General features: G+C 51.6%; 8 protein-coding genes across 8 annotated transcripts; 4 read left to right on the forward strand and 4 right to left on the reverse strand.

Annotated features, from left to right (window-relative positions):
- Positions 1-246: 246 nt before the first annotated feature.
- Positions 247-2,125, reverse strand: ATNIH1004_008243 (uncharacterized protein; the record flags this gene model as incomplete). The annotated part of the gene is made up of 5 exons (XM_033572855.1): positions 247-611; positions 667-1,294; positions 1,350-1,639; positions 1,734-1,873; positions 1,971-2,125. The coding sequence occupies 5 exons, from the start codon at positions 2,123-2,125 to the stop codon at positions 247-249; spliced, it is 1,578 nt and encodes a 525-aa protein (XP_033423407.1).
- A 667-nt stretch (positions 2,126-2,792) lies between these two features.
- ATNIH1004_008244 (oxidoreductase, short-chain dehydrogenase/reductase family) lies at positions 2,793-3,814 on the forward strand (the record flags this gene model as incomplete). Its single annotated transcript, XM_033572856.1, has 4 exons — positions 2,793-3,010; positions 3,070-3,270; positions 3,393-3,544; positions 3,600-3,814. 4 exons carry the CDS (start codon positions 2,793-2,795, stop codon positions 3,812-3,814), a joined length of 786 nt encoding a protein of 261 aa, XP_033423408.1.
- Positions 3,815-4,545: 731 nt separating this feature from the next.
- On the forward strand, positions 4,546-6,145 carry ATNIH1004_008245 (MFS transporter; the record flags this gene model as incomplete). Its single annotated transcript, XM_033572857.1, has 4 exons — positions 4,546-4,697; positions 4,754-5,151; positions 5,202-5,263; positions 5,324-6,145. The coding sequence occupies 4 exons, from the start codon at positions 4,546-4,548 to the stop codon at positions 6,143-6,145; spliced, it is 1,434 nt and encodes a 477-aa protein (XP_033423409.1).
- A 135-nt stretch (positions 6,146-6,280) lies between these two features.
- Positions 6,281-7,434, reverse strand: ATNIH1004_008246 (MBL fold metallo-hydrolase; the record flags this gene model as incomplete). Its single annotated transcript, XM_033572858.1, has 2 exons — positions 6,281-7,289; positions 7,340-7,434. 2 exons carry the CDS (start codon positions 7,432-7,434, stop codon positions 6,281-6,283), a joined length of 1,104 nt encoding a protein of 367 aa, XP_033423410.1.
- A 1,336-nt stretch (positions 7,435-8,770) lies between these two features.
- ATNIH1004_008247 (GMC family oxidoreductase) lies at positions 8,771-11,020 on the forward strand (the record flags this gene model as incomplete). The annotated part of the gene is made up of 7 exons (XM_033572859.1): positions 8,771-9,091; positions 9,171-9,212; positions 9,271-10,144; positions 10,222-10,698; positions 10,771-10,812; positions 10,870-10,890; positions 10,974-11,020. The coding sequence occupies 7 exons, from the start codon at positions 8,771-8,773 to the stop codon at positions 11,018-11,020; spliced, it is 1,824 nt and encodes a 607-aa protein (XP_033423411.1).
- Positions 11,021-12,151: 1,131 nt separating this feature from the next.
- ATNIH1004_008248 (cytochrome P450) lies at positions 12,152-14,027 on the reverse strand (the record flags this gene model as incomplete). Its single annotated transcript, XM_033572860.1, has 6 exons — positions 12,152-12,271; positions 12,318-12,407; positions 12,486-12,939; positions 12,992-13,215; positions 13,283-13,648; positions 13,716-14,027. The coding sequence occupies 6 exons, from the start codon at positions 14,025-14,027 to the stop codon at positions 12,152-12,154; spliced, it is 1,566 nt and encodes a 521-aa protein (XP_033423412.1).
- A 936-nt stretch (positions 14,028-14,963) lies between these two features.
- On the forward strand, positions 14,964-23,044 carry ATNIH1004_008249 (Type I Polyketide synthases (Type I PKS); the record flags this gene model as incomplete). Its single annotated transcript, XM_033572861.1, has 7 exons — positions 14,964-15,017; positions 15,063-15,605; positions 15,659-16,759; positions 16,820-17,195; positions 17,256-18,016; positions 18,068-22,058; positions 22,119-23,044. 7 exons carry the CDS (start codon positions 14,964-14,966, stop codon positions 23,042-23,044), a joined length of 7,752 nt encoding a protein of 2,583 aa, XP_033423413.1.
- A 1,197-nt stretch (positions 23,045-24,241) lies between these two features.
- On the reverse strand, positions 24,242-24,620 carry ATNIH1004_008250 (uncharacterized protein; the record flags this gene model as incomplete). Its single annotated transcript, XM_033572862.1, has 4 exons — positions 24,242-24,290; positions 24,347-24,392; positions 24,447-24,474; positions 24,531-24,620. 4 exons carry the CDS (start codon positions 24,618-24,620, stop codon positions 24,242-24,244), a joined length of 213 nt encoding a protein of 70 aa, XP_033423414.1.
- Between the last annotated feature and the right edge of the window lie 921 nt (positions 24,621-25,541).

Genomic DNA, 25,541 nt, shown 5'->3' on the forward strand with positions numbered 1-25,541 from the left:
ACTTTCTGTCAGGCACGCTGGAAGAGCAGAATCTAGGGTATATTGTTTTAGGAAGGGAGAAGTCAGGGAATTTGACATTTGATTTATTGTGAACTAGAATACCAAGTTTCTATGTATCAAAATGTGCCCAACAACTCACTCATGAATGCTTCTATCAAAAGACACCGCTCGTCGGATTCAACGCCAGCTTGCCTCCTCGGGGTCTAATTCATTTCTACGTCTCTTTGACTGTGGGAGTTGAGCAGCTCAACACCGGGGTTTGTCATCTGGGTGATTAATGCTTAACGTGACTTTGCCACCAATGGTCGCTGCAGCTCTCATAATTTGCGATAGCTGCTCAGATGTACATTCCATATCTATAGATATACGATGCAATGTAGGGCCTAGGCCATCTTGTTGCGGGGGGGTTGCAGCCCCCTCGAATGTCTCCGCAGTAGGACCCGCGGGCCATTGAGAAAGACCAGACTTGATGGGACCGGATAGAAAAGGGTTAGGGGGAGTAGTCAAGCCAAGGGGAGATTGCGGAGTCAGAAGCTCAGCCATGGTATTGGCTGGCAATCCAGGCTGTGCTTGGGGACCGCCAGCTAGATAATGGTCGAAGGACAGAGCACCTGCGGCGCGGCATGTCAGAGGGAAAGAAGCATTAGTTGATGAGCAACAACTCACCGCTTGAAAGGTGTGCAGTGTCTGGTACCATCAGGGGAGACGTCAATGACCCCACCGATGTCGACGCGTGCTTGACGCTGGCATGCTCATGGTAGGGGCTGAGGCCCGATGTCATGACACTGGGGAACACATTGGAATCGGAGGTTTGGGGGGTGATTGGAGTCCATGAATCTTGGGACAGGTGGGAAGAGTAAGATTGACCCTGACGATGGGCCGGTGCCAATATGGATGAGGTCCTTGACAAGCCTACCAAGCCCTTGGGCCTCGCAAGGCTTCCGCTGGGTGGACTTGACAACGGTGTCGGTTTCCCGTGCCAGGGGCCATATTGATCATTGTCATCTCCCCCATCTTCTGAATCGTCATCCTCATCCTCGGGCCAGTCTGAGATACAAGACGGGTACAGCTGACGACCGTCGTCCCGATTGGGCCAATTCCGGGAATGGGGACTGGCTCCTGCGCGGATGCCGGCCCCCTCGGCCGAGGGGGCCTTCCGATTCCCCTCCATCCGGGCATTCAGAGCGTTGAAACGGTTCCGGATGGCTAGGGCCGTCCGATTGGGGAGATGCTTGGAAGCAATAGTTGTCCAGGTGGTGCCATGTTGTTGGACCGCTTGCAACAGAGTCTCATCCTAACTATAGATGAGCATCGGAAGCCGAGTTGGTGATCGATCTCCCACAACTCACGTCTTGCTGAGTCCACTCACTGAAATCAATGTCCGGATTGAGGGTATGGCTCCAGTGGCTGGAGCACTGGTCAGGACTCCGGGTGCCAACCTCTTGGGCCACCACCGCCCATTGGGTTCCATGTTTCTGTACGGCTGTCCACAACCTCTCATCTTCCGATTCCGTCCAATGGCCTTTGGAAAGGGAGCCCGCTAGGGAATTGCACCAGCGTCGTCGGCAGTCCTTATTGCTTCGTCCAGGGACGCTCTTCGCAATTTCCCGCCAAAGAAGTGGGCGGGAGCCGTTGATAGCTGTCATTCATGTCAAAAATGTTCCTGGCCGGCAGTCTTTTTTTATTTTTATTTTTATTTTTATTTTAATTCTTTCTCTTTCCCGTATACGTACCTGCCTGAACACCTTCCTGAAGCTGTGCGTCTTCTTCCGCTGTCCATCTTCGTTGTTTCCGTGCCATTCCCGTCCGTTTTTGCAGAACCCAATTCGATGGATAAGTCCGTCTATCTGACAATCCGAATACGGTGCTCTCCCTGCATGCTGGTGGACATATTAGAGGAATTTTCCACTCTATAAGGCGCCCCATGTCTGTTAAGAAAGGAGGATTGCAGCCTACACGTGATTCCTTACCTTTTTAGCCCCTCTCGCGATAGGACATGATCGCTAGTAGGCGTCCTAGAAGGCCATCGATCATAGTCCTCTAATTTTAGTTCCTGACCCTCGTATTTCAGAGGAGCCAGCGCACAGGGGTCACCGGGCGCCGACAAGAGAATCGATACAGCCATCGATAGGCGACGCCTCTGGCAGGAATGATGCTTGCCTTGTGATTTGCCAGGCTGTCAACTGTCAAGCTTTTGGCGTGGGGTTGAATGGACCGACGACGCAGTGGGGTAGGGCTTGGCAAGAATAATGTCAATACAAAGAAAATGAAATGATTCGTATTATTCCTCTCCAAGTTCGAGGCTAGTGTGATTGTGGTAGCCGAGATCTGTAACCATGTTGCTGACTGGTAATGCCCTATTATCGTTTCCCTAACTAGGTATAGCATACGAGAATATGGGGGCTGAAAGTGTCTTTGAAATCGCGTCGTGGTCTGGACGATTCTACGGAGTTAATCGACACGGCGGTGGATCCCCCCTGGTGGTAGGATTCATTGCGTGAAATTGGCTTATGCAAGTATGAAGACATTATTTGCTATCAGGGAAACCCCACTGGCTTATATACTTGGTGCCAGCTGTTGATAGGTGACCCGTCGACCACAGAGAGGGTATCATGTCAGACGCAACTAGGTTCCCCTCTTTTCGGGGTTAGATCGATCTCCGAGCCTCAGACGAGGATCAGGAATGCCATTGGAAATGAACACTATTTATGGGGTCGACACAGCCCCGAGCATTTTACGACATTAGAATTCCTCCGCATTCCTGGGCAGCTCAAGCTTTTACAACCGCCCCCATGACGTTCCCATACAAGCATTTCTTGGTTATTGGCGCCACGGCGGGTATCGGCAAGGCTCTTGCCTCCCGCCTGGTGGAATCTGGAGCCAAGGTGACCGTGGTGGGTCGGCGCCAGGACCGTCTGGATGAATTCGTGCAAGCACATGGCGAGCAACAGACCAAAGGCGTGCCATTCGACATTGGCGACCTCGACAAAATTCCCGAATTTGCTGCGGGGTAACGTCCCTGTGTTCGGCTCGATTGTACGGTATGCTGACACTGATTGTTGACACCAGTGTGATGAGCGAATCCCCCGATATTGATGCGGTCTTTCTCAATGCTGGCGTGCAGAGATCATACGATCTGGCGGAGCGGGAGAAGTTCAATCTGCCGGAATTCCATGAAGAGGTGAAGGTGAACTTCTCCAGCGTTGTCGCCCTAACCCATGCCTTCTTGCCATATTTGCAGAAGAACCCTAATCCGACCAGTTTCATTTTGTGAGTTGCCTTGTCTTGCATCCGTGCATTAGCTCCGTCAGCTTGAAATTTTTCTTGTTCTCCCTTTTCTTCTTTCCTTTTTTTGCCATCTTGTCTCGTTTGTCTCAGCCTAATTTTACTAGTACTGGCGCGAATCTCGCCATCGTGCCTGCCGCTACCCTTCCGGCTTACTCGGCGTCCAAGGCCGCGCTCAATGTATTTGCTCTCAGTCTTCGTGAACAACTCCGCCACTCCAACACCAAAGTGATCGAGATTTCCCCACCGGCGGTGCAGAGTAAGTGGATCCCCTAACTAAAACATCGGCCCCTCCATGCTCATGACTTCGACAGCGGAATTGCACGATTACATGGGCGAAGAAGCAGGTCGCAAGCTGGGCATGCCGCTGGACACGTTCACCCAGCAGGCGTATCAGGGACTGGCGGACGGGAAAGACCAAATTATCATCGGCAGCATTGGGCCCGCGGACACATTCAATGGAATTGTGGACAGCCGCCGCACGGCTTTTGAGAATCTGGCCAAGATGATGCGTGGTGGCAAGCCCTAGGCCGCCGACTGAGGAAAGTTGACAGCAAGAGAGAGATCTTTCACATATCCAATCTTTTCCGAGTTAGAAATATGAGTTTGTTTCACAGGAGAAAATGTTCGAAGTAAATGTAACTGCCTCGGAACGCAAACCATCTGCGAGTAATGCAGGTGGAATTAGGACTGGGTTGGCAGGGAGCTTGTCTGAGGATGTGCGGCGTGATATTTGTGCTGACACTAGTCTGCGGAGATTTCAGTCCCAAAGTGTAAGCAGTCGCAGAGATTATTGTACAGGATACAGCGATCGATGGCAGACGTGGGCTTGGGGCTGAAACTCTGACCCTGTCCGATATATGGCAACAGAACACGTCCGATGCAGGAATTAGGGGTATGGTAATTTCGGAAGGAAGAAAACGATGGGGGGGCCTTCGCTATCCTACGACGAAACACGATCAGCATATGAAGCTAAGCTGATGGCAACCTCCAGTGGAGCCCTCCAAACTCGTGGAATGAAACTAAGCGTTTGAGTGAGCAGCCACCGCAGCGTAACCCCTATTCGAACGTCGTCTCCACCAATCGCGAGACATGCACACTTGATATTTATAGATCCAGTCCATGGGCCTCAGGCTCTTGCACCCTGAACTATGAACCCCCAGGAGCAAGAGCCCCCATTGCTTATAACATGCTGATGCTCGCTTTCTGCCCCATGAGAAACCAGAGTGTCCACCACATAGCACTGACACTGACAACATCATGCCCGATATCAATGTCATCTCAAGGGCTCAATCCACGCCGGAGGACGTGGTGGATTGGGACGGACCGAATGATCCTATGAATCCAATGAACTGGTCGCTGAGAAAGAAGGTAGCTGCCACAACCACGGTGTCGCTACTCACAGTTTTAACGTACGGCTCTCTGTGACATGTCCGTTGCTTCTCCCGCTAATGACGAGAGCCATTAGTCCGCTTGGCTCGTCGATGGTGGCTCCCGCTGCCTCCCAGATCATGGAAGAATTCCACCAGCCCGGGAACGAGGAGCTGAGTGCGTTCGTGGTATCTGTCTATCTTCTCGGTTACGCGCTGGGACCGCTTGTACTGGCACCGCTCTCCGAACTTCATGGGCGCATGATCATCTACCATGTATGCAACGCGCTGTATCTCATCTGTACCGTCGCTTGTGCCCTGGCTCCGAGCCTCGGCTCGCTGATTATCTTCCGTCTGCTGGCGGGCACAGCTGGGAGTGCTCCATTGACCATCGGGGCGGGATCACTCGCAGATATGATTCCCGCTGAGAACAGGGGCCTGGCGATGAGCGCCTGGGTGCTGGGCCCCGTGCTCGGTCCGGTAGTAGGGCCAGTAGGTGTGTGTCCCGCAGGCCGTTCTTCGTCTGGCCGCACTGACATAGGGAAGCGGGCGGATATCTAGCCCAAGCCAAAGGTTGGAGATGGACGTTCTGGGTACTGGCGATGGCTGTAAGTCCTTCTCGGCGTTGCATGCGTCCTTCTCATCTAACGGACAGAAACACCAAACAGGCCGCAGTGTTTACCATGATTACTCTGGGCTGTCTGAGGGAGTCCCATCCTCCCACCCTGCTTCAGAGAAAGACACAAAAACTTCGCCAGGAGACTGGGAACCCTTCTCTCCGCTCCGCTCGCGATGCGGGGCGACCTGCGGGGAGCATCTTCAGCTCCTCTATTCTTCGTCCGACGAGGATGCTCCTTTTCTCTCCGATTGTTTCCCTGCTCGCACTGTACATTGCGGTGATCTATGGGTATCTGTACCTGCTCTTCACCACCATTTCAAGCGTCTTCAAGGACATCTACCATTTTTCCGCCGGAAGCGTCGGGCTGGCCTATCTGGGCGTGGGAGTCGGATCCATCGCCGGCATGGTATTTCAGAGCCTCGTATCCGACCGGCTCTTCCGGCGACTGAAGGCAAGACACGGCATCGCCAAGCCTGAGTATCGCCTGCCGCCTCTATTCCTATCGTGCTGGTTCATTCCGGTTTCCCTGTTCTGGTACGGCTGGACGGCCAACGGAGCCGTCCATTGGATCTCGCCGATTGTCGCTACATCTCTCCTGGGATTTGGAATGTTGAACGCCTTCACCACCGTTTCGACCTATCTCGTCGACGCCTACACCGGCTATGCAGCCTCGGCAGTGGCGGCAACCACCGTCCTCCGATCCCTCGGCGGGGCCTTTCTTCCTTTAGCGGGGGGTCCCATGTACAGCACGCTGGGGCTAGGCTGGGGGAATAGCCTTCTGGCATTTATTGCCCTGTCCCTATGCCCTCTACCATTCTTACTGTACCGATTCGGCGAGCGGATTCGGGAAAAGACGTCGGTCCATCTGTGATACTAACTACGCTTGGGGGGGGGGATAGCGAGAATAGGTATATTTCCAAATACGCCGGCCTTGGAACTTCCTGGTTGTCCATTTCACTGCTTCACACATCACAATGAAAACTACTCTTGTCCATCGTAGACTAGCCTAATCCAGTGCTCCTTCAAAGTCTCCACAGAATAGCCAGCGCGTGCGTCCTGCCACACCCTTAGCCATCCAGTCATTAATGGGAAGAGGAAAGAGGTCAATATGATCCTTGATGGACTGGTCATGACTCAGGATGACAAGGATGTTTTCCGCCGCATCCAGTTCTTGGATCTTGCGGACGGTGTCTTGGGCCGCCTCAAGATCCGGAAAGAGGACCGGGGAGACGGTGAGAAAGGGCTCAGTGGCACTCCCCCGCGGATGCAGATGCCTCAGCCGGTCCCCGGGGCAGGTCGACCATTGCCGGATCGGCGAAGGGGACAGGCTGGTGGGGATGGGGAGGTACTCGGTTGGTCGGAGGATGCCCGGATGGTGGCAGGCATCCGCGCCCATCAAGACAAAGGATCCCGGTCCAGTCGCCGACACGCGTGCTAGCCCAACCAGATGTCCCACCGAATGGCCCGGTGCGTCAAGGAGATAAAAGGAACCATCCCCGAAGAAGTCGAAGGCGTCAAATCGACCGATGCGACACACGTGCGGTGAGTCCCTCGAAAAAGTAATTTCCCGCACATTGCGGCCCTGGGCATCGGCATCCAGGACCGGGGAGTCCGGCTGGGTCGGATATGCGGGCCAACAGAGCGCTTTCACGCCGGGGCCTACGACGAGATCCGTGGATGGGGGAAAGGTGGACGGATCCCCGATATGGTCGAAGTGATGGTGCGACCAGATGACGGCTTCAATATCCTTGCTCCGAACGACGGGGCCGGACCACTGCTCCTGCGCATCGAGGATCTCGGCCACGTTTTTATCGACGTGAACCCGGGTTGTCCGTCGGATCAGGTCGACCGTTCTGGGCGCGTAGTTTTCCCAGTCACGCCGGACGCCGAGGTCGAAGAGAATGTGTCGACTACCGTTGGAGACCAGGAAGCAGAAGTCCGGTACAGTCACGCCGTCGAGACCCTTGATTTCCGGCCGCCAGAACAGCGGAGGATCGAGGAAGAGAGATGTGGTCCTGGGGCGGTAAACGGGACGTCGCCGCGGAGGGGATGGGTCAATACGTACGAGTCAATGACACGCACAGTCACCACCGATGTTGAAGACGGAATGTGTAGTGGTGGAGGGGTCTTTGGCGATACCAGGCAAGAGGATATGTCCATTATGGTGGGAGTGCAAGGATATCAAGATCAACGTTGTTGTTTTTCCTTCGGACTCTTGACTTGGTCGCTCATGAGCTAACTCCCTTGTTATTTCCCCATATCATTCATTGCATCTGACGGATAAGGAGTGTCGGCATTTCGTCAAATTTCCCGGTCCTTTTGAAACCCCGCTCCGCTGTAGATCGTCCGTAAGCGTAAGCCATGGCCCAATTCTGGCTGAGCTAATTACTTGGTGCCTCCTACGTTTACTCGGTGCAAGGCAGTGCTGAACAGGGTTTGATTCCGCGCGAGTCCAGAGTATCTCTAAGGGTTATCTCGACGAGGATCGTCTTGGTGTCCTCAGGGGCAATCAGCGTGTTGACCGTTGCCACGCCCTGAAACGAACATAGCGGTTTTAGAAATGGTCCTCATTGTCTCTAAGCGATCTGTTTTCGAGCTGTCCGTTTATTTTCACTGTCACCTGCTATTCTGTAGATATCTCTACTTTCTCATTTCCTCTTTGGTTTCTCTAAACCCAGCAATGAAATAATGAAGTACAAGCTGTATCTTTCTGGCCACCTCATAAGCTTTCTCCCACCCTTGGCGAGCCAACCCCAACCTGGGCCTCTAGGTAAGGATCACTTCCAGTTACGGTCATAATAGTAGTGGCTGTTTCGGCCCCCGGCTAGCGCCTTTGCCACATGGAATCTTTTGCAACTATCGGCCCACCGGTACAAGAGTTAGACATTCATTGGTTCCTGAAGTTAGATGCTAGATATTATGCGAAGCAGTGTAGTGGACAGCAAAAGAGTGTTCACTGGGATGCTATCCACTTTCCATGTGCCATTCTCTCTCAGTGGAATGTAGTACCCACCTTTCTTCCACACTTCACAATGAAAGTTAACACGGCCCGGTCTATGGTGAAGAGGGATGACACCAGATCATAAGTCTCGTATTATGATTCCTTCAATCCTTCTCATTTCATCATAAACACTAACTTGTCGGTGGCGCTGGTCAGCCCACAACAGGTCAGTACAGTATCCGACATCCCAAAGCAGGTTATACTACTAAGAAACCGATGAACAGACGCTAGTCCCTTCACTGGTTGGCGAGAAGAGGCACCGTCGTGTTCTGTGTACGCTCTCAACATATTCTATTTTTATCTCATTGTCTGAACTATCTTAGGAGCCTCGCTGGTTCTAGCGTCGATGAACGATGGCTATCGGGTCGAAAAGCTTGGTTCCAACGCCCCCAGTATAAAAACAACCAGGATGTGACAGAGGTTGACACAATCCTTGGGTATTTCTATCAAGTCACATCCGGAGATAGACTTCTCCGTTCGTTCATTTGACCCAGGATGACACTCCATCTCTCGGTTGTTGCGTTCGCAGTGCAAGCACTGTGCTTGCAACTGGCCACCCCGGGCGTACTGGCAAAAACGGGCGACACCGTATTTGACTATGTCGTTGTAGGGGGTGGGAATGCTGGCCTGACTGTGGCATCTCGACTCTCCGAGGACCCAGCTGTGCAAGTCGCTGTCATAGAGGCCGGCGACTTCTACGAGATTGCTACGGGTAATCAAAGCCAGATCCCTGCCAACGATGCTCTGTATAATGGCAAGTCTTCAAACGCTACCAACCCTCTGGTTGAATGGGGGTTTATGACAACCCCCCAGGCTGTGAGTACATAACCAGCCTGTTCCCCTTTGCTGGTTATCATTTGTCGGGGGAAAGGTCAGGCTCTGATGATGGGAGTAGGGCGTCAATGGCCAGAGTGTGCACTATGGACGAGGTAAAGCGGTGCGTGAATTGAATGAGACTCCCACGCTGAGAAAGCTCTTTGCTGACTGCATGCCAGCTCGGTGGCTGTACCGCCCTGAACTACATGGCCTACCAACGCCCCACGGTGGGTGCATTGGAGCGATGGGCAGAGACAGTCGGCGATGACTCGTGGACCTTTGATAGTGTCCTTTCCTATTACAAGCGAAGCCTCAACTTCACTCCACCGGATATGCACAAGCGAATTGCCAATGCCACCCCAAGTTACGACATGCCGACGCTGGGAACCGACGGCCCGTTGGCGTTGACCTACCCTAACTACGCTCAGCCCTTCAGCACATGGCTAGCCAAAGGCATGGAAGAGGCCGGTATTCCGAATATTCCCGGATTTACCAGCGGCCACCTGAACGGCTCCGGCTGGCTGGTCCATACCATCGATCAGACCACTGGATTCAGGGAGTCGTCTGAAGTGGCATTCCTGACACCATTTATCAGGCGTCCGAATCTGGCCCTCTACAAAAAGACGCTTGCTGAGAAAATCCTGTTCCGCAACAACACTGCCACCGGTGTCCGAGTGGCTTCCGCGAATAATACCTTCGTCCTATCAGCGCGACGAGAGGTAATTGTATCGGCTGGCACCTTCCAGTCTCCACAGCTCCTCTTGGTGTCCGGCGTAGGCCCTGCGGACCTCCTGAAGGCGCATGATATTAAAGTCGTCGCCAACCGCCCCGGTGTGGGGCAAAATATGAATGACCATGTATTTTTTGGCCTTGCGCACAAGGTTAACGTCCAGACTTCAACCTCCCTCTCCAACCCGGCGGTATATGCGGAAGCAGTCCAACAGTTTCGAAACGAGCAGGATGGTCCGCTAGCAAGCCCCGGGGGAGACTATGCCGCGTTCGAAAGGGTTCCTGACGAGCTGCGCGCGAATTTCTCACAGAGTACAGGCCACGGTAAGTTTCCAGAGGAGCTATGTTTCCCCTCCCGTCTACGCATTCACTGGAAACCTAATGCACTAAGCGCCATGCAGACGTTGGTAGCCTCCCCTCTGACTGGCCCGAGATCCAGTACTTTTCTCTTCCGGCCTACGTGGGGGATTTCTGGAACCCTGGCGCCGGCGGCCCGACGGACGGCAACTACGCCACGATCATGGCCACGCTCGTGGCGCCCATGTCTCGAGGAAACGTCTCCATCTCCTCCTCAAGCATGCATGACGCGCCCCTGATCAACCCAAACTGGCTGACTGAGAAGACTGACGTTGAAGTCGCCATCGCTGCCTTTAAGCGAGTACGCCAGATCTTCGGGACCAATGTCCTGCAGAAAAACCTGACGGTTGGATCTGAGTATTACCCAGGCAATAAGGTGTCCACCGACGACGAGATCTACAGATTCATTCAAGCTGCTTTTCAGACCATGTACCATGCTTCTTCGACATGCAAGATGGGCAAGCACGATGATGAGATGGCTGTTGTGGACTCCCGTGGCCATGTCTATGGAACCCGGCATTGTAGGTTGAGCCATTGCTTTATCCACGTTTCACTGATCTGAGAGTATAATTCTGACTTTGATGGCACTATAGTGCGTGTTGTGGACGCCTCTGTGTTCCCTTTCCTCCCACCAGGTTCGTTGTTGCTTATTACCCCAAGAGTAGCCACCTCAGAAGCTAACAGATTTACAGCTCTTCCTCAGGGTACAGTTTGTGAGTATCCCTTGCGTTTCTATCATCTAGCCCCCGTACTTCACCCACTAGCTGTATAAGAAGCATGGCTGACACCCCACCAGACATGGTGGCAGAGAAGATCGCCGACGACATCAAGAGTCGGCGGTAGTGAGTTGAATGTTCACTTTTTGTATTATGTTTATTTGAGGGATGCTGGTGTTCAAGGTTTCCAGTGTTCACTACCACTGATGCCCTTTATTCTGCAAAAGGAAATGGCGCATGGGACGAGTGCTGTGTAGATAGTTTTGGCAATTAAGACTCTTTCTTCAATAAAGCCTTTGATGTTTTGGATTATAAGGTAGCACTGTGAACATGGCGAGCCATTGATACAAATTCAGTATACATAGTTCAACCATGGAGAGGAATGTGACAAACAGATCAACTAAGCGCACTATGGAGTGCTGGACAACCCCACTAAAAGACTATGCATAAAAGTAGATGCATTAAATAGTAAATGTATATAAAGTATGTTCCTATATATTGCTCAAGGTCATTTATCTTTCAGGACCTATATTTCAGCAATAGACGGATATGTTGGAAATCAGGATGCCTAAGGCGCTTTCAGATATCCTAGTCCGGCACCGATCTGATATATCACACTCAGGGGCTAGGGGACACGTAGACATAAGGAAGCGCTTGTCTACGCTCACTCTTGTAGATAGATAAAAAACTCACCAAGCGATACTAGATCGCACGATAGTTTCAAAATACTATCTAGTCACTGCTATCCTAGCACCTCACGACATAGCTTCTTCCTCCGAGGTTTTCAACAGGATACACAAAACAGTGTATATATAATCCTATTAAAACAAAATCTACTATATATCTATGATGGCGACTAGAAAGGAACTCCCTCAAAGTCTGGTCTCCCAAATCTTGACATAAGATGATCGCCTAGCCTTACTCCATATTCAGGTATTATCATTTTGTATATAGTTTCTAAGAGGACTCTATGCTCTATCACTAAATAGCCTACGCCACCTTGTACTGAGTAGTTCCTTCTCCAACTTAGGCTCTACTAGACGATGGCTAAGATGCTATCAGTCACTATTTACGGTTAGCCCAGTGAGCATGTCTCCTAATCACTAGCCCGGTACAGACTGTCTATTAGCAAAGCTTAGAATTTTGGTTCTAGTTGACCGATTAATGCAGAAATACTGCCCTCCTGTTTTGTCGGATCGTAGACAATCGATTTATCAGGCAGCCCGGGGCTTGGTTGGATCACTGTAAAGCAAATATCCTATGAAATCGCGTCGGTTTTCTTCTGCTCTTCATGGCGCTTGATCTTGACATCCAGTCCATGCTGCCGGAAGAACCAGGAATTTTCGACTTGATATTTTCGGGGATCAAGAAGTTGGAACTGAATTATATGAGCTTATGGATGGTTGTCAAGGCACATTGCATACCTCATATCGAAGAGCCAACACCGGGATTATCTTTTTCAATTCCAACATGGCAATATGACGTCCCAGACAAACGCGTTTTCCGGCTCCAAACTACGAACCCGTTTTGTTAGACTCTTCGAAAAATAACGACATGCTGAACAATGAAGAAAAGGGAACTTGAATGCTCACCGTCAGTACACTGGCTTCGAGCTTTCGTTTACGCTCCTCGGGCACCATCCATCGATCAGGGTTCCACTCATCCGCGTCCTGTCCAAAGGTGGGCTTGTGGCGATTGACCACATAGGGACTCATTCCGACAACAGTACCACCCGGTATATATGAGTTGCCAACCATGATTCCGCCCGTAGGAACAACGCGCTCAAACGGGAGGCAGAAGGGTGGATGCAACCGAACGGCCTCATTGACACAGGCATCAAGATATGGTAGATCACCGACGTCCTTCCAGGATGGGAAGGGTGATGCAAAGCCTCCTGGTTTTCGGGCCGCGGACTCCAGGAGCTCCTCCCGAAGACGGTTCATCGTTTCCGGTTTTGCGAGAAGGTTATACCAGGCTGTCCGCATAACGACGGCGGAGGAATCCGAGCCAGCAATGACGTTGGAAAATGTCCAAGCGGTAACACACCTGCTTATCGGGTCAATTTCACGGTCTCCCGTTGACCCAAGATATTCCTTACCACTTGGGGAGGGACGGGTTCTTAGCTTGGATCTCGAAGAACTGCGATAGCATATCTCGACCGCCCAGGTCTTCTTCGCTGTGTTTATTTGACTCTCGGGCCTCCGTCCTTTCCGCGATGAACCTGCCGACGATGCTGAGGATGGAGAAACCCGTGGTTTTTCGGAACATGGCGGTAAATGAATTCTTATACCATAGTTCATCGAACCACGGGATTTGTGTCATCTTCGCAAGGAAATGTCTCGGTCAGTCGAGCTTTGGAATATCAGCTTAGAGGGTGCAGTTGGCTCACCGGTGCTGCTGTCTTCATGTAATTCCATATGGTAGCTAACATGCCGTGCACGTCCTGGCCCTGCTCCAGAAACCCATATCTCTTGGAGAATGTCAGCGTTCCCATGACGTCGAACGCGAAATACTGCAGCCAATCGGCCAAATCAAACGATTCTCCGGTCTCCACGAACCGTATATCGAGCTGTTCAACCATAACTTGAATTGCCTTGTCGACGAAGCCTTCGAGGGAGAGTACGTTGGACAGGGAGAAAAGCGGCGCAATCGGCGACTTGATCTTCTTGTGAAGCGCCTCGTCCCGGGTGTTGAACACCGCGGGTAGGGCGCCTCCTTTCCTTGTATAAGGCATGAGGGTTCTGTAGAAGTCGCCCTTGAAGGACCCCATCAGTCCACCGACTGTTTGCGGAAGTGTCGATCTCGCTTCCTGATAGACATACCTTGGGAAACCCCGTTCGAATTGGATATACTGTTGGAATCCAGGCGGGATTGGAGAGAGAAACCATATTGGGTCCGAAGCGCACCACCTCCCCATAGTGGTCGTGCGTGGCCTGATGGATCTCATGGGCCCTTTTGGTTTTCACCCACGAGACTCGCTGTAGATTGGTAAACCGTGCCCAGAGCGGTCCAGGAACATGCTTGAGTCGCCAATAACTCCGGACGAAATGGATCAACGTGGAGCAGATCACCAGGACTAGGAGGATTTCTGCATATGCTACCCCGTAAGTTGGCAAGGATACTGAGATAGCCATTTTCACTGGAACCCTGAGGCTGTGCAAGGTGGTAATGGGTAGTGAAATGGTTTATGAATACTCTCGCCTTGACAAATAAACAATAAAGGGAGAAAAATAAATAAATAAAATAAATAAGGAAAGACAGAGAGCGAACGAATTGTTATAATCGCTTCACTTCTACTCGGTATGGCTAATTTACTTGCAGCATTTTACGCTATTCCTCTCCCGACTGAACTGAATATTTCAGGCACTGGAGAGAGAACATTATCTGAACCAGTCTCCATTTTGGATATCCCCATTCTGTCACCAGAGACATGAAGCGAGTTCCGCCTCAGCTGTGGACTAGTGGTACCAACCCCGAGTAAATCCTACCCGGCACTGGGTGGGTGGAACATGCGAGGGCAAAAGCCAAGGGGCGAGTACATTTTCGCAGAGCATTCATCACACAACTTGGATCTGGCCTATAGCCCTAGTCCTGAGTATCAAGAAGGGTTATCAGCGACCGCGGTGGGTCATAGCCCCAAGATGCAGAAGACCTGAGCTGTCCACCCGGCTCTCACGAGGCGACAGAATCCACCATCATACTCAGTGCATTCCACGTTGAAGGATTTTCTCCGCGCGGCTCAACAAAAGGCCAATAACAATTTGTATCGCCTTTTCTTCCACGGCCACTGTTGCGAGCCTCTGGGTAATCGTCATCATACCGCTGCTCGTCTGTCTGGTAAATGCGACGTTGAGGCTGAATCTCGACCCGATCTGGCAATTAATATCCTCTGTCCGGGTATATCAGGTTATGGGCACGCATAACGTCCCTGGCCGGTTCAAAAATTCTTACACATTCACGACTGAGCCCGGTTGCACCCAGGAAGCCGGACTTCGTAGCTATACCTTCGACCCTTACGTCGGTGCCTGTCAATTGCCCCTGCTGCCAGGCAACCTCCAAGAGTGGTCGACATGTCTTTATCTAGTGATCTGTTGTCAACGCATGGAAAACCGGCGCTGTTGTTGGTAAGCCCACAACAATCGCGCGTCACCACAAACGATCTCATACAGCTTCGTTCCACGATTGTGGCTACACCATACCTAGCTTTCCTCCGCACCGCAGCCGATCAAATACAGACCCTGTGGCCGACCTTCGTTGAAGCTTTCCCTGGCGTACAGAAGCTACCTGGCGACTCGAGTCTAAATGCATTCACCCGCTATATCAACGGCCATGAGCTCCCGGAGTTGGACCAGTCACCGACTCCAAATATTTTGTTAAACTTGCTTACCGTCCTTTTCCATGCCGTTGACTTTTGGCAGCTCTCTAGAGAAGTCCAGAGTAACGTATTCTCTTCTGTCGCCGGAGATTCACCTTTGTATTTGAGGGATATCCAGGGTTTTTGCATTGGCTTTCTGACAGCTGCTGCGGTTTCCAGTGCTAAATCCGAGATTAGCTTCCAGAGAAATATTACAGCAGCCCTTTGTATTGCTGCCGGTGTCGGTACTCTTGTGGACTTGAACAACACCACAGACCCAGCGGCATCGGTATCAGTTGGCTGGAATTCGAAGTCTGAGTATGAAACCCTACTGGGTATCATTGCGGAATACAAGGATGTGAGTTCCTCCTGAACGCTCTTCAACAGCGCTGACGTTCTCAACTTTGCCAGAGCTACATCTCATGCGTGACGGATGAGAATCGCATCACGATCACACTACCTGATCGGGACGTGGGCACCCTTCTGCAAGAGGCATCCGATTTGGGGTTCTCGTCCCAGTCCATCGGGCTTGCAGGTCGCTATCATAGTCGCAGCACGCATGAACAGTCTGCTATCCTGTTTCGGGAGCTCTGTAAACGTGACTCACGTTTCCAGTTGCCCGATGCCAGTGAGCTCACCCTACCGTTGCGGTCGAACATCGATGGGAGCATCATTTCCGGCTCTTTGCATGATGTCGCCATCGACTCTATCCTATTGCATCAATGCCAATGGTTTCAAGTTGTGCAGGGAGCAATTTCCACTAAAGCTAGAGAAGCAGATCATATCATGTCGGTAGGCTCTATGACTGCCATTCCTCGTTCAGTTGCAAGAGGACGAATATACAATCATAAGCCTGTCGGTCCTGTAACTTCTGATTTGAATCGAGTTCCCGATGGTGTGTCCCATCGAATCCCCAATGGTAGGATTGCCTCGACGGAGTTGAACGGCCCTGAAGCTCCTGATGCCGCCGACTCCCCTGCCATCGCAATCATTGGCATGGCCTGTCGCTATCCCGAGGCTGAGAACCTGGAAGAATTTTGGGAATTGATGCAATCCGGAAGATCAGCAGTTCGGCCTCTCCCAGAAGACCGGTTCAAACCCTCAGAGCTCAAGCGTGAGCCGAAGGGGCCATTCTGGGGCAATTTCCTTCGCAACCCAGACCTATTTGACCATCGTTTCTTCGGTATCTCCGGCCGTGAAGCAAAGTCGATGGATCCACAGCAGCGATTGCTGCTGCAGGTGGCATACGAAGCGCTGGAATCCTCGGGGTACTTTGGCCTGAGGAACTCCGTCGACAACGATTGTTCGAATGTCGGATGCTACATCGGTGTTGGATCAGTCGACTATGGGGATAACGTAGCTTCTCATGATGCCACAGCGTTCTCTGCCCTCGGCACGCTGAGGGCGTTTATCAGTGGTCGAGTCAGTCATCACTTTGGATGGACCGGCCCATCGATCACCTATGACACGGCATGTTCGTCCGGAGCTGTAGCCATCCACTCGGCGGTTAATGTAAGCCACTATCTCTGGACTGTGTTAGAATCCACGTGGGACTAATGGGAAAACAATCAGGCCCTCAAAACAAACGAAGCATCCATGGCCATAGCTGGAGGTGTGAATGTGATCACCAGTCCTGCATTATATCAAGTTCTCTCCGCAGCTTCTTTCCTAAGTCCGACCGGCGCGTCGAAAGCCTTTGATTCAGAAGCTAATGGCTACTGTCGGGGTGAGGGCGCGGGAATAGTGGTACTGAAAACCCTGAGTCGGGCTCTTGCTGATGGCGACTCGATCCTCGCGGTCATCAGAGGTTCTGCCGTCAATCAGGGGGCCAATTGTACCCCGATCACCGTGCCCGTTTCGGAATCCCAAGCTGCACTGTATCGGAAGGCACTGTCCCTATCCGGAATTGACCCAGGGGACGTCACGTATGTTGAAGCGCATGGGACAGGTTAGATATATCCGTTCCCTATCCGGAAAAGGCCCGGAAAGCTGACGAAATCTTCTTCAGGAACCCCAGTAGGCGATCCAATTGAGTGCGAGAGCATCCGTCAGGCTTTTGGGGGATCCCAACGGGAGCACCAACTGTTCGTTGGGTCTGTCAAAGATAATATCGGACACACCGAGGCAGCGTCCGGGGTGGCGGCAGTGATTAAGACGGTGTTGATGATGCAGAAGCGTATGATCCCTAAACAAGCCAACTTCAACCGGTTAAATCCGAAAATCCCGCCCCTGGAGCCTGACCGTATGGCGATTCCCCAACGAACCGAGAGATGGGTGTCTCCCAGACGCGTTGCCGTTGTCAACAACTACGGCGCTGCGGGCAGTAATGTGGCGATCGTGGTCGAGGACCCCATGTCGGTGAAGACGAGGAATAGTAGCTTCGCTGTGGCTAATGGCGTGAACCATTCTGCTCCCTCGGCTGTCCCGGTCTTCATCTCCGCCAAGTCTCCGCAAGGTCTGCGTGAGTACTGTGCAGCCCTGTCATTACGCCTGCCGGCAATTCGGCAACAGCACAGCGTTGAGACAGCCCATGCGCTGGCGTATAACCTGTCACTCAAACAGAACAGACAGTTGGACTACCATTACACATTCACCGCATCCACGGCTGACGAACTGGCTGCGAAGCTGGACCAGCCCGACGAAAGCCATTTCAACCAATGCTCTGGACATCAACGACCTGTGATATTGTGCATTGGCGGGCAGAATGGGAGGACTGCGCACGTGGATCCGAGCATTTACGTGGAATGCCCACCGTTTAAGAGACATCTGGTTTGTATCCCGTCATCGACCCTGGCTCCAGAGGCTGACATGATAGCTTAGGACATCTGTGAAGGGGTATGTCAGGCCCTGGGTCTTCCAAGCCTGTTTCCAACGATCTTCCATCCGGAGCCGATTGAGGACCTGGTTCTTTTGCACTGCGTTCTATTTTCTCTGCAGTATTCCTGCGCCAAGTCATTCTTGAGCGCCGGGTTGAAAATCGACACGATCATTGGGCACAGCTTCGGGCAGCTTACAGCTCTAGTGGTTGCTGACGCAGTCTCTCTCGAGGACGGTCTACGTCTGATCTCAGAACGTGCCCGTCTCATTCAATCATCCTGGGGCACGGAGACGGGCGCCATGCTGTCGGTCCAAGGAGCCCACGGCGAGATCCAGCAACTCCTGGAGAGCGCCAAACGGCGACATCCGTCTTTGGTTGTGGATATTGCATGCTTCAATGGGCCAGAAACCACAGTTCTTGCTGGACCCCAGACGTCGATAGATGCAGTCGAAGAGACCTCAGCATCAGAAGGATTCAGTTCTCGCATAAAACTCACGCGTCTCCCGAACACACACGCCTTCCACTCCAGGCTGGTTGACGCCATCGTACCTCGCCTGAGAGAAATAGCGTCAAGTATCAGGTACAAGAAGCCATCATGCCGGATCGAGGCCTGTTCCGAGGACCAGGATTGGACCCAGCTCATCAATGCGGAAATGATTGTTCAACACAGTCGGATGCCTGTTCACTTCCACCACGCCGTTCAGCGCATTGTGCGCCGCTCGGAAAACTGTATCTGGCTCGAGGCGGGGTCGAACTCTCCGATCATCCCCATGGTTCGCAGGGCGTTGGGTGCCACCGATGCAGCCGGTGGCAGTGTCTTCCAAGCAGTCGACTTGCGCACTCCACATGGGCTGTCGAACCTCTCAAAATGCACCGCCAGCCTGTGGTCCGCTGGGGTGAGGGTTCAGCACTGGCCCTTTTACCAGGGTCAGGAGTCTCAGCTCCGTTGGATCAATCTCCCTCCTTACCAGTTTCAGAAGACGTCGCATTGGTTGCAATATATCCCTCCTGGCGCCGCTATGCATGAGGCGGCCTCTACCACGGCAAAGGAAGGACCAGAACCGCTGCTGAGTCTGGTTGAACGGGATGATCGCGGTGCAACATTCCAGGTCAATTGCTGGCATGCGTTGTTCAGACTATGCACAGAGGGCCATGCGGTCCTGGGACAAAGTCTCTGCCCGGCCTCAATGTATGTGGAGATAATTATGCAAGCCGCAACTCAACTCCCGGGTGACAGAGTCTCGATGGCTGCGTGCCATATACGAGATCTGAAGATATCCTCACCTTTGTCGATCAGTTCCAACCGTGAAGTATTTCTTCAGCTACAGCCGCACGAAAAAGAACGAAGTACGTGGGAATTCTCCGTTACCAGTCGCAGCAGCAATCAACAGAACGGGACCTCCTCCGCCAAACATGCCAGTGGAGCCGTCTGCATGGACTCCCCAGACAAACGCTTTCCCGGCTCCAGCATGCAATCGCTGAAACGGCTGGTCAGCCAGGTGCGGCGTAAGGACATGTCAAGTACCCCGGGAACTAATGTGCTAAATGGAAAGACCATTGTTTACCGAACTTTCAGACAGGTGGTGGACTATGCTCCTTATTATCGAGGAGTAGACCATCTGATCTCTAAGGGCAACGAGGCTGTAGGCTTGATTCGCGTTCCAGCTGGCCAGGATCCGATTCTGCAGGAGACGCGCTGCGATCCCATCACACTGGATAATTTCCTCCAAGTTGCAGGTATCCATGTCAACTGTCTGTCCGACAGGATGGACAATGAAGTTTATGTCTGCACAGAGCTCGGGTATCTTCTCCTGAGCGATAGTTTCTTTGCCAGGCGGGGCGAGATGGAGTCTTGGGACGTGTATACCACATTTGAGCAGATCTCTGCAAACAGGCTGGTTAATGATATCCTTATCTTCGACCCAAACACAGGAGATCTGCTTGCTATGTTCATTGGCGCAACCTTCCATGGTCTGCCCATGAAGTCACTCGCGAAGACCCTTGCAGGGCTCAATGCTGAAGAACACTCGTCGGATATCCAGGGAAGCAGGGGTACAACGCTAAATAGGTCCTTGCAGCAAGTCCCCTCCGATGCTCAAGTAAATGGAAGGATGAACAGCGTGGAGCTGGATAAGACCCAACTTCTCGGGCAACTCTGCCAGCTGCTCAGCCGCGTGACTGAAGTGCCCGTTGACGAAATCCAACCCAGCACCGCTCTGACTGATATTGGCATCGACTCGCTGATGAGTACAGAAGTCCTGAATGAAATCAGACGCCAGTATAAGGTGGATATACCGGCCTCCGACTTTCTTGCCCAGGAGAATGTCCACGCCATCGCTCAGTATCTCCATTCCAGCTCCTCGACTATGGAGGTCAATGGTGAATCTATCCCACACCAAGTCAATGGAAACGCAACCAAGACATCCTCATTCGGCTCCACTCAGGAAATGCTCAGCGATCTTTTAGAGATCCCTAAAAGTGAAATCCGTGCTGACATGCTTTTAATGGATTTGGGGGTTGACTCGCTGATGTCTGCGGAGGTCTTGAGCGAGGTTCAGAAGCGGTTTGGCGTTACGATTGCCACAGACGAGTTCCAGGCATTGCAGAGAGTAGGCGATCTTGCAGGCAGGCTCCAGGCTAGTCACGTCTCTACTTCCGGCACTTTTAATCCCTCTCCCAGTGGAGTCATAGGGACGAAAGAAGCCCTCATTACTGAGCAGGCAGGGGCTCAAGCTCTCGAGTCAACGCCGTCAACAAACTCGTTCATATCTGTTGCTCAGGAAATCTTTGCGCACTCTCGAAGTAACGGGGATGTATTTTTTCAGCGAACGCAATTCTCAAACTTCTGCCACTCGGTGCTTCCCGTCCAGATGGAGCTTGTCGTGGCATATATCGTCGAGGCCTTCAATAGGTTGGGCTGCCCACTAGCAACAATGGCCGCTGAAGAAGTGGTCCCAAACGTCTCCGTCCTCCCCAGGCATCACAAACTGAAGAATCAGATCTACAAGATACTAGAAGAGGCTTCCCTTGTCCAACGCGATTCTTCCGGCCAATTCCGCCGAACTGGCACTCCGGTACCTGGCACTGACTCCGGGCATCTGCAGCAATCAATCGTGTCCAGGTTCCCACAACACACGTATGAGCACACCCTGCTTGCATCGACAGGTTCAAAACTGGCCGATTGTCTTACTGGAAAGGCTGATCCCTTGGAGATTCTTTTTGGAAGCCCCAAATCTCGAGCGTTGTTAGAAAATGTCTACACACATGCCCCGATGTTCGAAGCGGGTACGATAAGTTTGACAAAGTACCTTGTTGACATTTTCCAGACCTTTGACGACAACCGGCCAGTTCGCATTTTGGAGATCGGTGCCGGCACGGGCGGCACCAGCAAACACCTCGTGGAATCCCTCCTCACGACGCAAAAACCATTCGAATATACATTCAGTGATATTTCGTCGTCCCTGGTAGCGGCTGCCCGGAAGAAGTTTTCTCAGTACAGCTTCATGCGCTATGCCGTTGTGAACATTGAGGAAGAGTCAGCGACCAAACTCTACAGTCAGTACGACATTGTTATCGCTACCAATTGCATTCATGCCACGAAAGACCTAGTCCGCTCTTGCACGAATATCAGGAAACTGCTCCAGCCAAAAGGTCTCCTGTGTCTGGTGGAGCTTACGCGGAATCTGTTCTGGTTCGACATCGTTTTTGGCCTTCTGGACGGATGGTGGCGCTTCGAAGATGGTCGTCGGCATGCACTAGCGAGCGAGACCTTGTGGAGGAAATATCTCACTCAGGCATCTTTTCGGTGGGTGGACTGGACCGTAGGCACCACCGACGAATCCAGCATTCTCCGGGTCATCGTGGCGTCGCCCGCTGAGGCCGCCCAAGCCACGACCGAGACGGTCGAGTTTAAACGGGTTGGAGACGTCTCCCTTCAGGCCGATATCTACTATCCGAAACATGTCCCCGAGCGCAGTGGGACGCTTCCGGTCGGTGAGGAGCAGCATCAACTATGCGGGAAGATTGTGGCAAGCCCTGACTAATGAGTCCCAGCACTGATGATCCATGGAGGAGGCCATGTCATGCTATCACGGAAGGACATCCGCCTGCCGCAAGTCCAGATGCTCCTAAATGCCGGGTTTCTCCCCGTCAGTATCGACTATCGACTGTGTCCGGAAGTGACGTTGCCCGAGGGTCCGATGCGGGATGTGTGCGATGCTCTAGCCTGGGCGCGCGATGTTCTTCCCGATCTTCGGCTACAGCGCTCTGATGTCCGGGTCGACCGGGAACATATTGTGGCTGTAGGTTGGTCGACCGGCGGCCATCTCGCCCTCACACTGGGCTTTACTGCTCCTCCGAGGGGAATCCGGCCTCCGGACGCGATTCTCGCATTCTACTGCCCGCTGGACTACGAGGATCCGTTCTGGGGCGAGCCTAACTTTCCATTCGGGAAGGGAGCAGTATTGCAGAACGAACTGGTACAATACGACCTCCTTGAAGGCGTGTGCGATAAGGCGATCACGGCCTACAACCCCCCTAGAACGAAGCGGGCTCTAGGCGGATGGATGGCGCCCAGCGATCCCCGTTCGCGAATTGCGCTACACATGAACTGGAAGGGCCACACCCTTCCGATTTTGCTCAACGGCTTATCCCCCAGGCATGATGCCCAATCCAGTGTCGACCTCCCTGAACCCACCCGGGAACAAATCCAATCGGTAAGCCCGTTGGCGCAGATTCGCCACGGGGCGTACACCACTCCGACATTCATTATCCACGGCACCAAGGATGACTTGATTCCATGGCAACAGGCTGTGAGGACCTTTGAAGCACTCAGACAGCGCGATGTGACTGCGGACCTTCGCATTCTCAACAGAGCGGTGCATTTGTTTGACCTCTATCCGTCGTATGCGGACGATCCACAAGCAGCCAACGCTATCCAAGATGGATACGAGTTTCTTCGCAGACACGTAGGACGCTAAATCTATGCATATGAGTACTAATCAACGCCTACAAGGCCTACTTCTCTATACAAAATGTGGTTTCCTCTCAACTCTCCTGTGTCCTTTTGTATATACCTGGATCTTTGCCTGTCATGTACTATAGGTCGTCCATGTCTTCTCTTTTCTCCGTGATCTCTTCTACCTGATTTTTTTTTTTTTTTTTTTTTGTTGTTGTTGTTGTTCTTATGTCTTGCTTCTGTACTCGTTCATTTTGTATGCTGTACCTCTTAACTCTTTAACCTAATCAAAGTCATGTTTATATCTAGTCGTTAAGTGGAACTCATACAATATGCAATATCGGGAATGGCAAAAAGTATTAGTAAAGTCAACTAGGCGCTCATGCCGTGGTTTCTTAGGGTGATTCGATAGAGTGCCTATCAAAGAAACCCAGGCAAATTAGCAGTCATAAACGGCGTTAAGAGCGGCCATTTTGCACTGGCGGCGAAGAGAGATTTACCACCTTTTTGTTTGGCTGAAGGAGCTGAGGTAACTAGTCCAGCCTAAAAGGAAACGGAAACCTCTAATCGAAATACCTTTGTGAAACAAATTCTCAATCCTGCTAGCCATATACGTTGAATAATCGAGCAATTGTGGCTTGTGTATTGTCTTACATGCAAACTCTTATGGAAATAATGTGATCCCCCCGGTTTAGCGGTGCGGAGATCTTATGGATCCTATTTAGCTCCTGAATTATTTGGGTGGTTGAGCACCCATGACCTAGAGAATTAAGCACCTTAGGTAGGAATGCAAGAGACTCAGTTGAGATACTGTGATTCCTGGTATTTCAGGGAACAGGAGAAGAGTGCGTGAGCGTGAACGTGGCAGGAATTGGGGCAAATTGAGCGCTTATAATGACCTCACTTGTGGCTTTCTCCGATAGCTGGTTTACCGTCTGCTACTTTAATTGAGTATTTCCAACCAACGCACATACTATATGTAATATCCTCCACCTAGTTGAATAAGAACATTTTACTAGGGGCAATTAAAAGATACCATGTAATCTACCAATAGAAAGTGACTTCTTAACATAATCTTTCTACAATTAAGAATGATAGCTATGAGTCGGCTCCATTATACAATAAGTCTGTTAAATGGCATTGTCCCTAGACTTTTCTGGAGATATTCATCCACATGTACACAGGTGTTAACTATCTCCATCTCTTCCCCAGGTCCCGATCACATAGTCGTTCCTTTTCCTATCGATACAGGCTTAATAGCAACGTTCCTGTAGATAGTCAGAAGGATGATCCTGAAGTAATAATCTTGGAATGCAGAACATACGCAGCAAACGAGAATAGAGCCTGAACCGTCACACTTGACTCGGCCGCTAAAACATGTTAGGATCCATCAGGTCGATTGCCCACAGTTAGACAGTACTCACTGGGCGCCACAGGTGTCGGGGAAATGGACTTCCTATAGATGAATTAGAATACTTCTAGCATCGGCGGCCAAATATTATACGTACAATGCACTTCTCACCCTGCTGTCTCGCTTCCAGAGAAGGGGCAGCGTAGGCCAAGGTCAGAAGGGCAGCGAAGACGGCAACGACGCGCATGTTGAACGTTGGATAAATTGGATGTTTGATATGGTTTTTTTTGTTCGATTTGGCTGAGGATGGAGGTATGATGATGATTTCGAGGGAAGAGAACCAGCTATTTATACGCTTTTTGCATCCTTCCAGATGAGAGAAAACAGTGCAACCTGAGGGAGACTTACTGCGAGCCAAAGTGAATGGCCTCCTCTTGACGTAGCTATGACCTATCCCATACACACAGACGCACAAATACATACACGAGCAAATCCATCACCAGAAACGGGAAATCAAACACAGTCGGTTGAAAGTACAACAGACGCAACGTAGGCATATTCCAATTCGCTGTGAGCATCACGCAGCTCTGGGGGGCTTGCAGGTCGATCGCTGTCTTACCTCAGCTTAGAAGGCGATCAGCAGTTAGCTATAATGAGTTCAGCAAAATCGCATTACTTTTTCTAGGAAGGGTTAGCAAAAGGAACAGTGGCGGTGTACAATACCCGAAGAAATGGGATGGAGCTATCGATCATGATTAGCTGAGTGCAAAGTCTAATCAGTGAGGCTCCCAAATAACCAACAATCTGAAACCATTATAGCCATCCGACTCTACTTCCACATATTTCGAATGGCGATCTCCCGAGAGGAGGTCACCACTTCCTTGTCCCGCTTTGCGAAAGTGCAGTGCATAGGGTGACTGGTCCAGTAGCAAAAATGCCTCACCGACTCTGGGTCAAAAGAACGAGGGGCAAGGGATCGAAATAGCAGCAAAGAGGGCTGCAACATTACTAGGGGGAAACGACGAAGCTATCCTTCGTCCCTGCTACTCGTTAAATTACAGACCAGGCTTGCTTAGCAATCATTGACGGACAGAATACGCAATCTGATTGGTTAACAAATAGATCTATAGATTACATGATGTGTTTGATTAAAATATTGTAAAATACA

This window comes from Aspergillus tanneri (assembly GCF_003426965.1).
Source record: "Aspergillus tanneri strain NIH1004 chromosome Unknown AapTan_6_pilon_pilon_pilon, whole genome shotgun sequence".
NCBI classification, from domain to species: Eukaryota; Fungi; Ascomycota; class Eurotiomycetes; order Eurotiales; family Aspergillaceae; genus Aspergillus; species Aspergillus tanneri.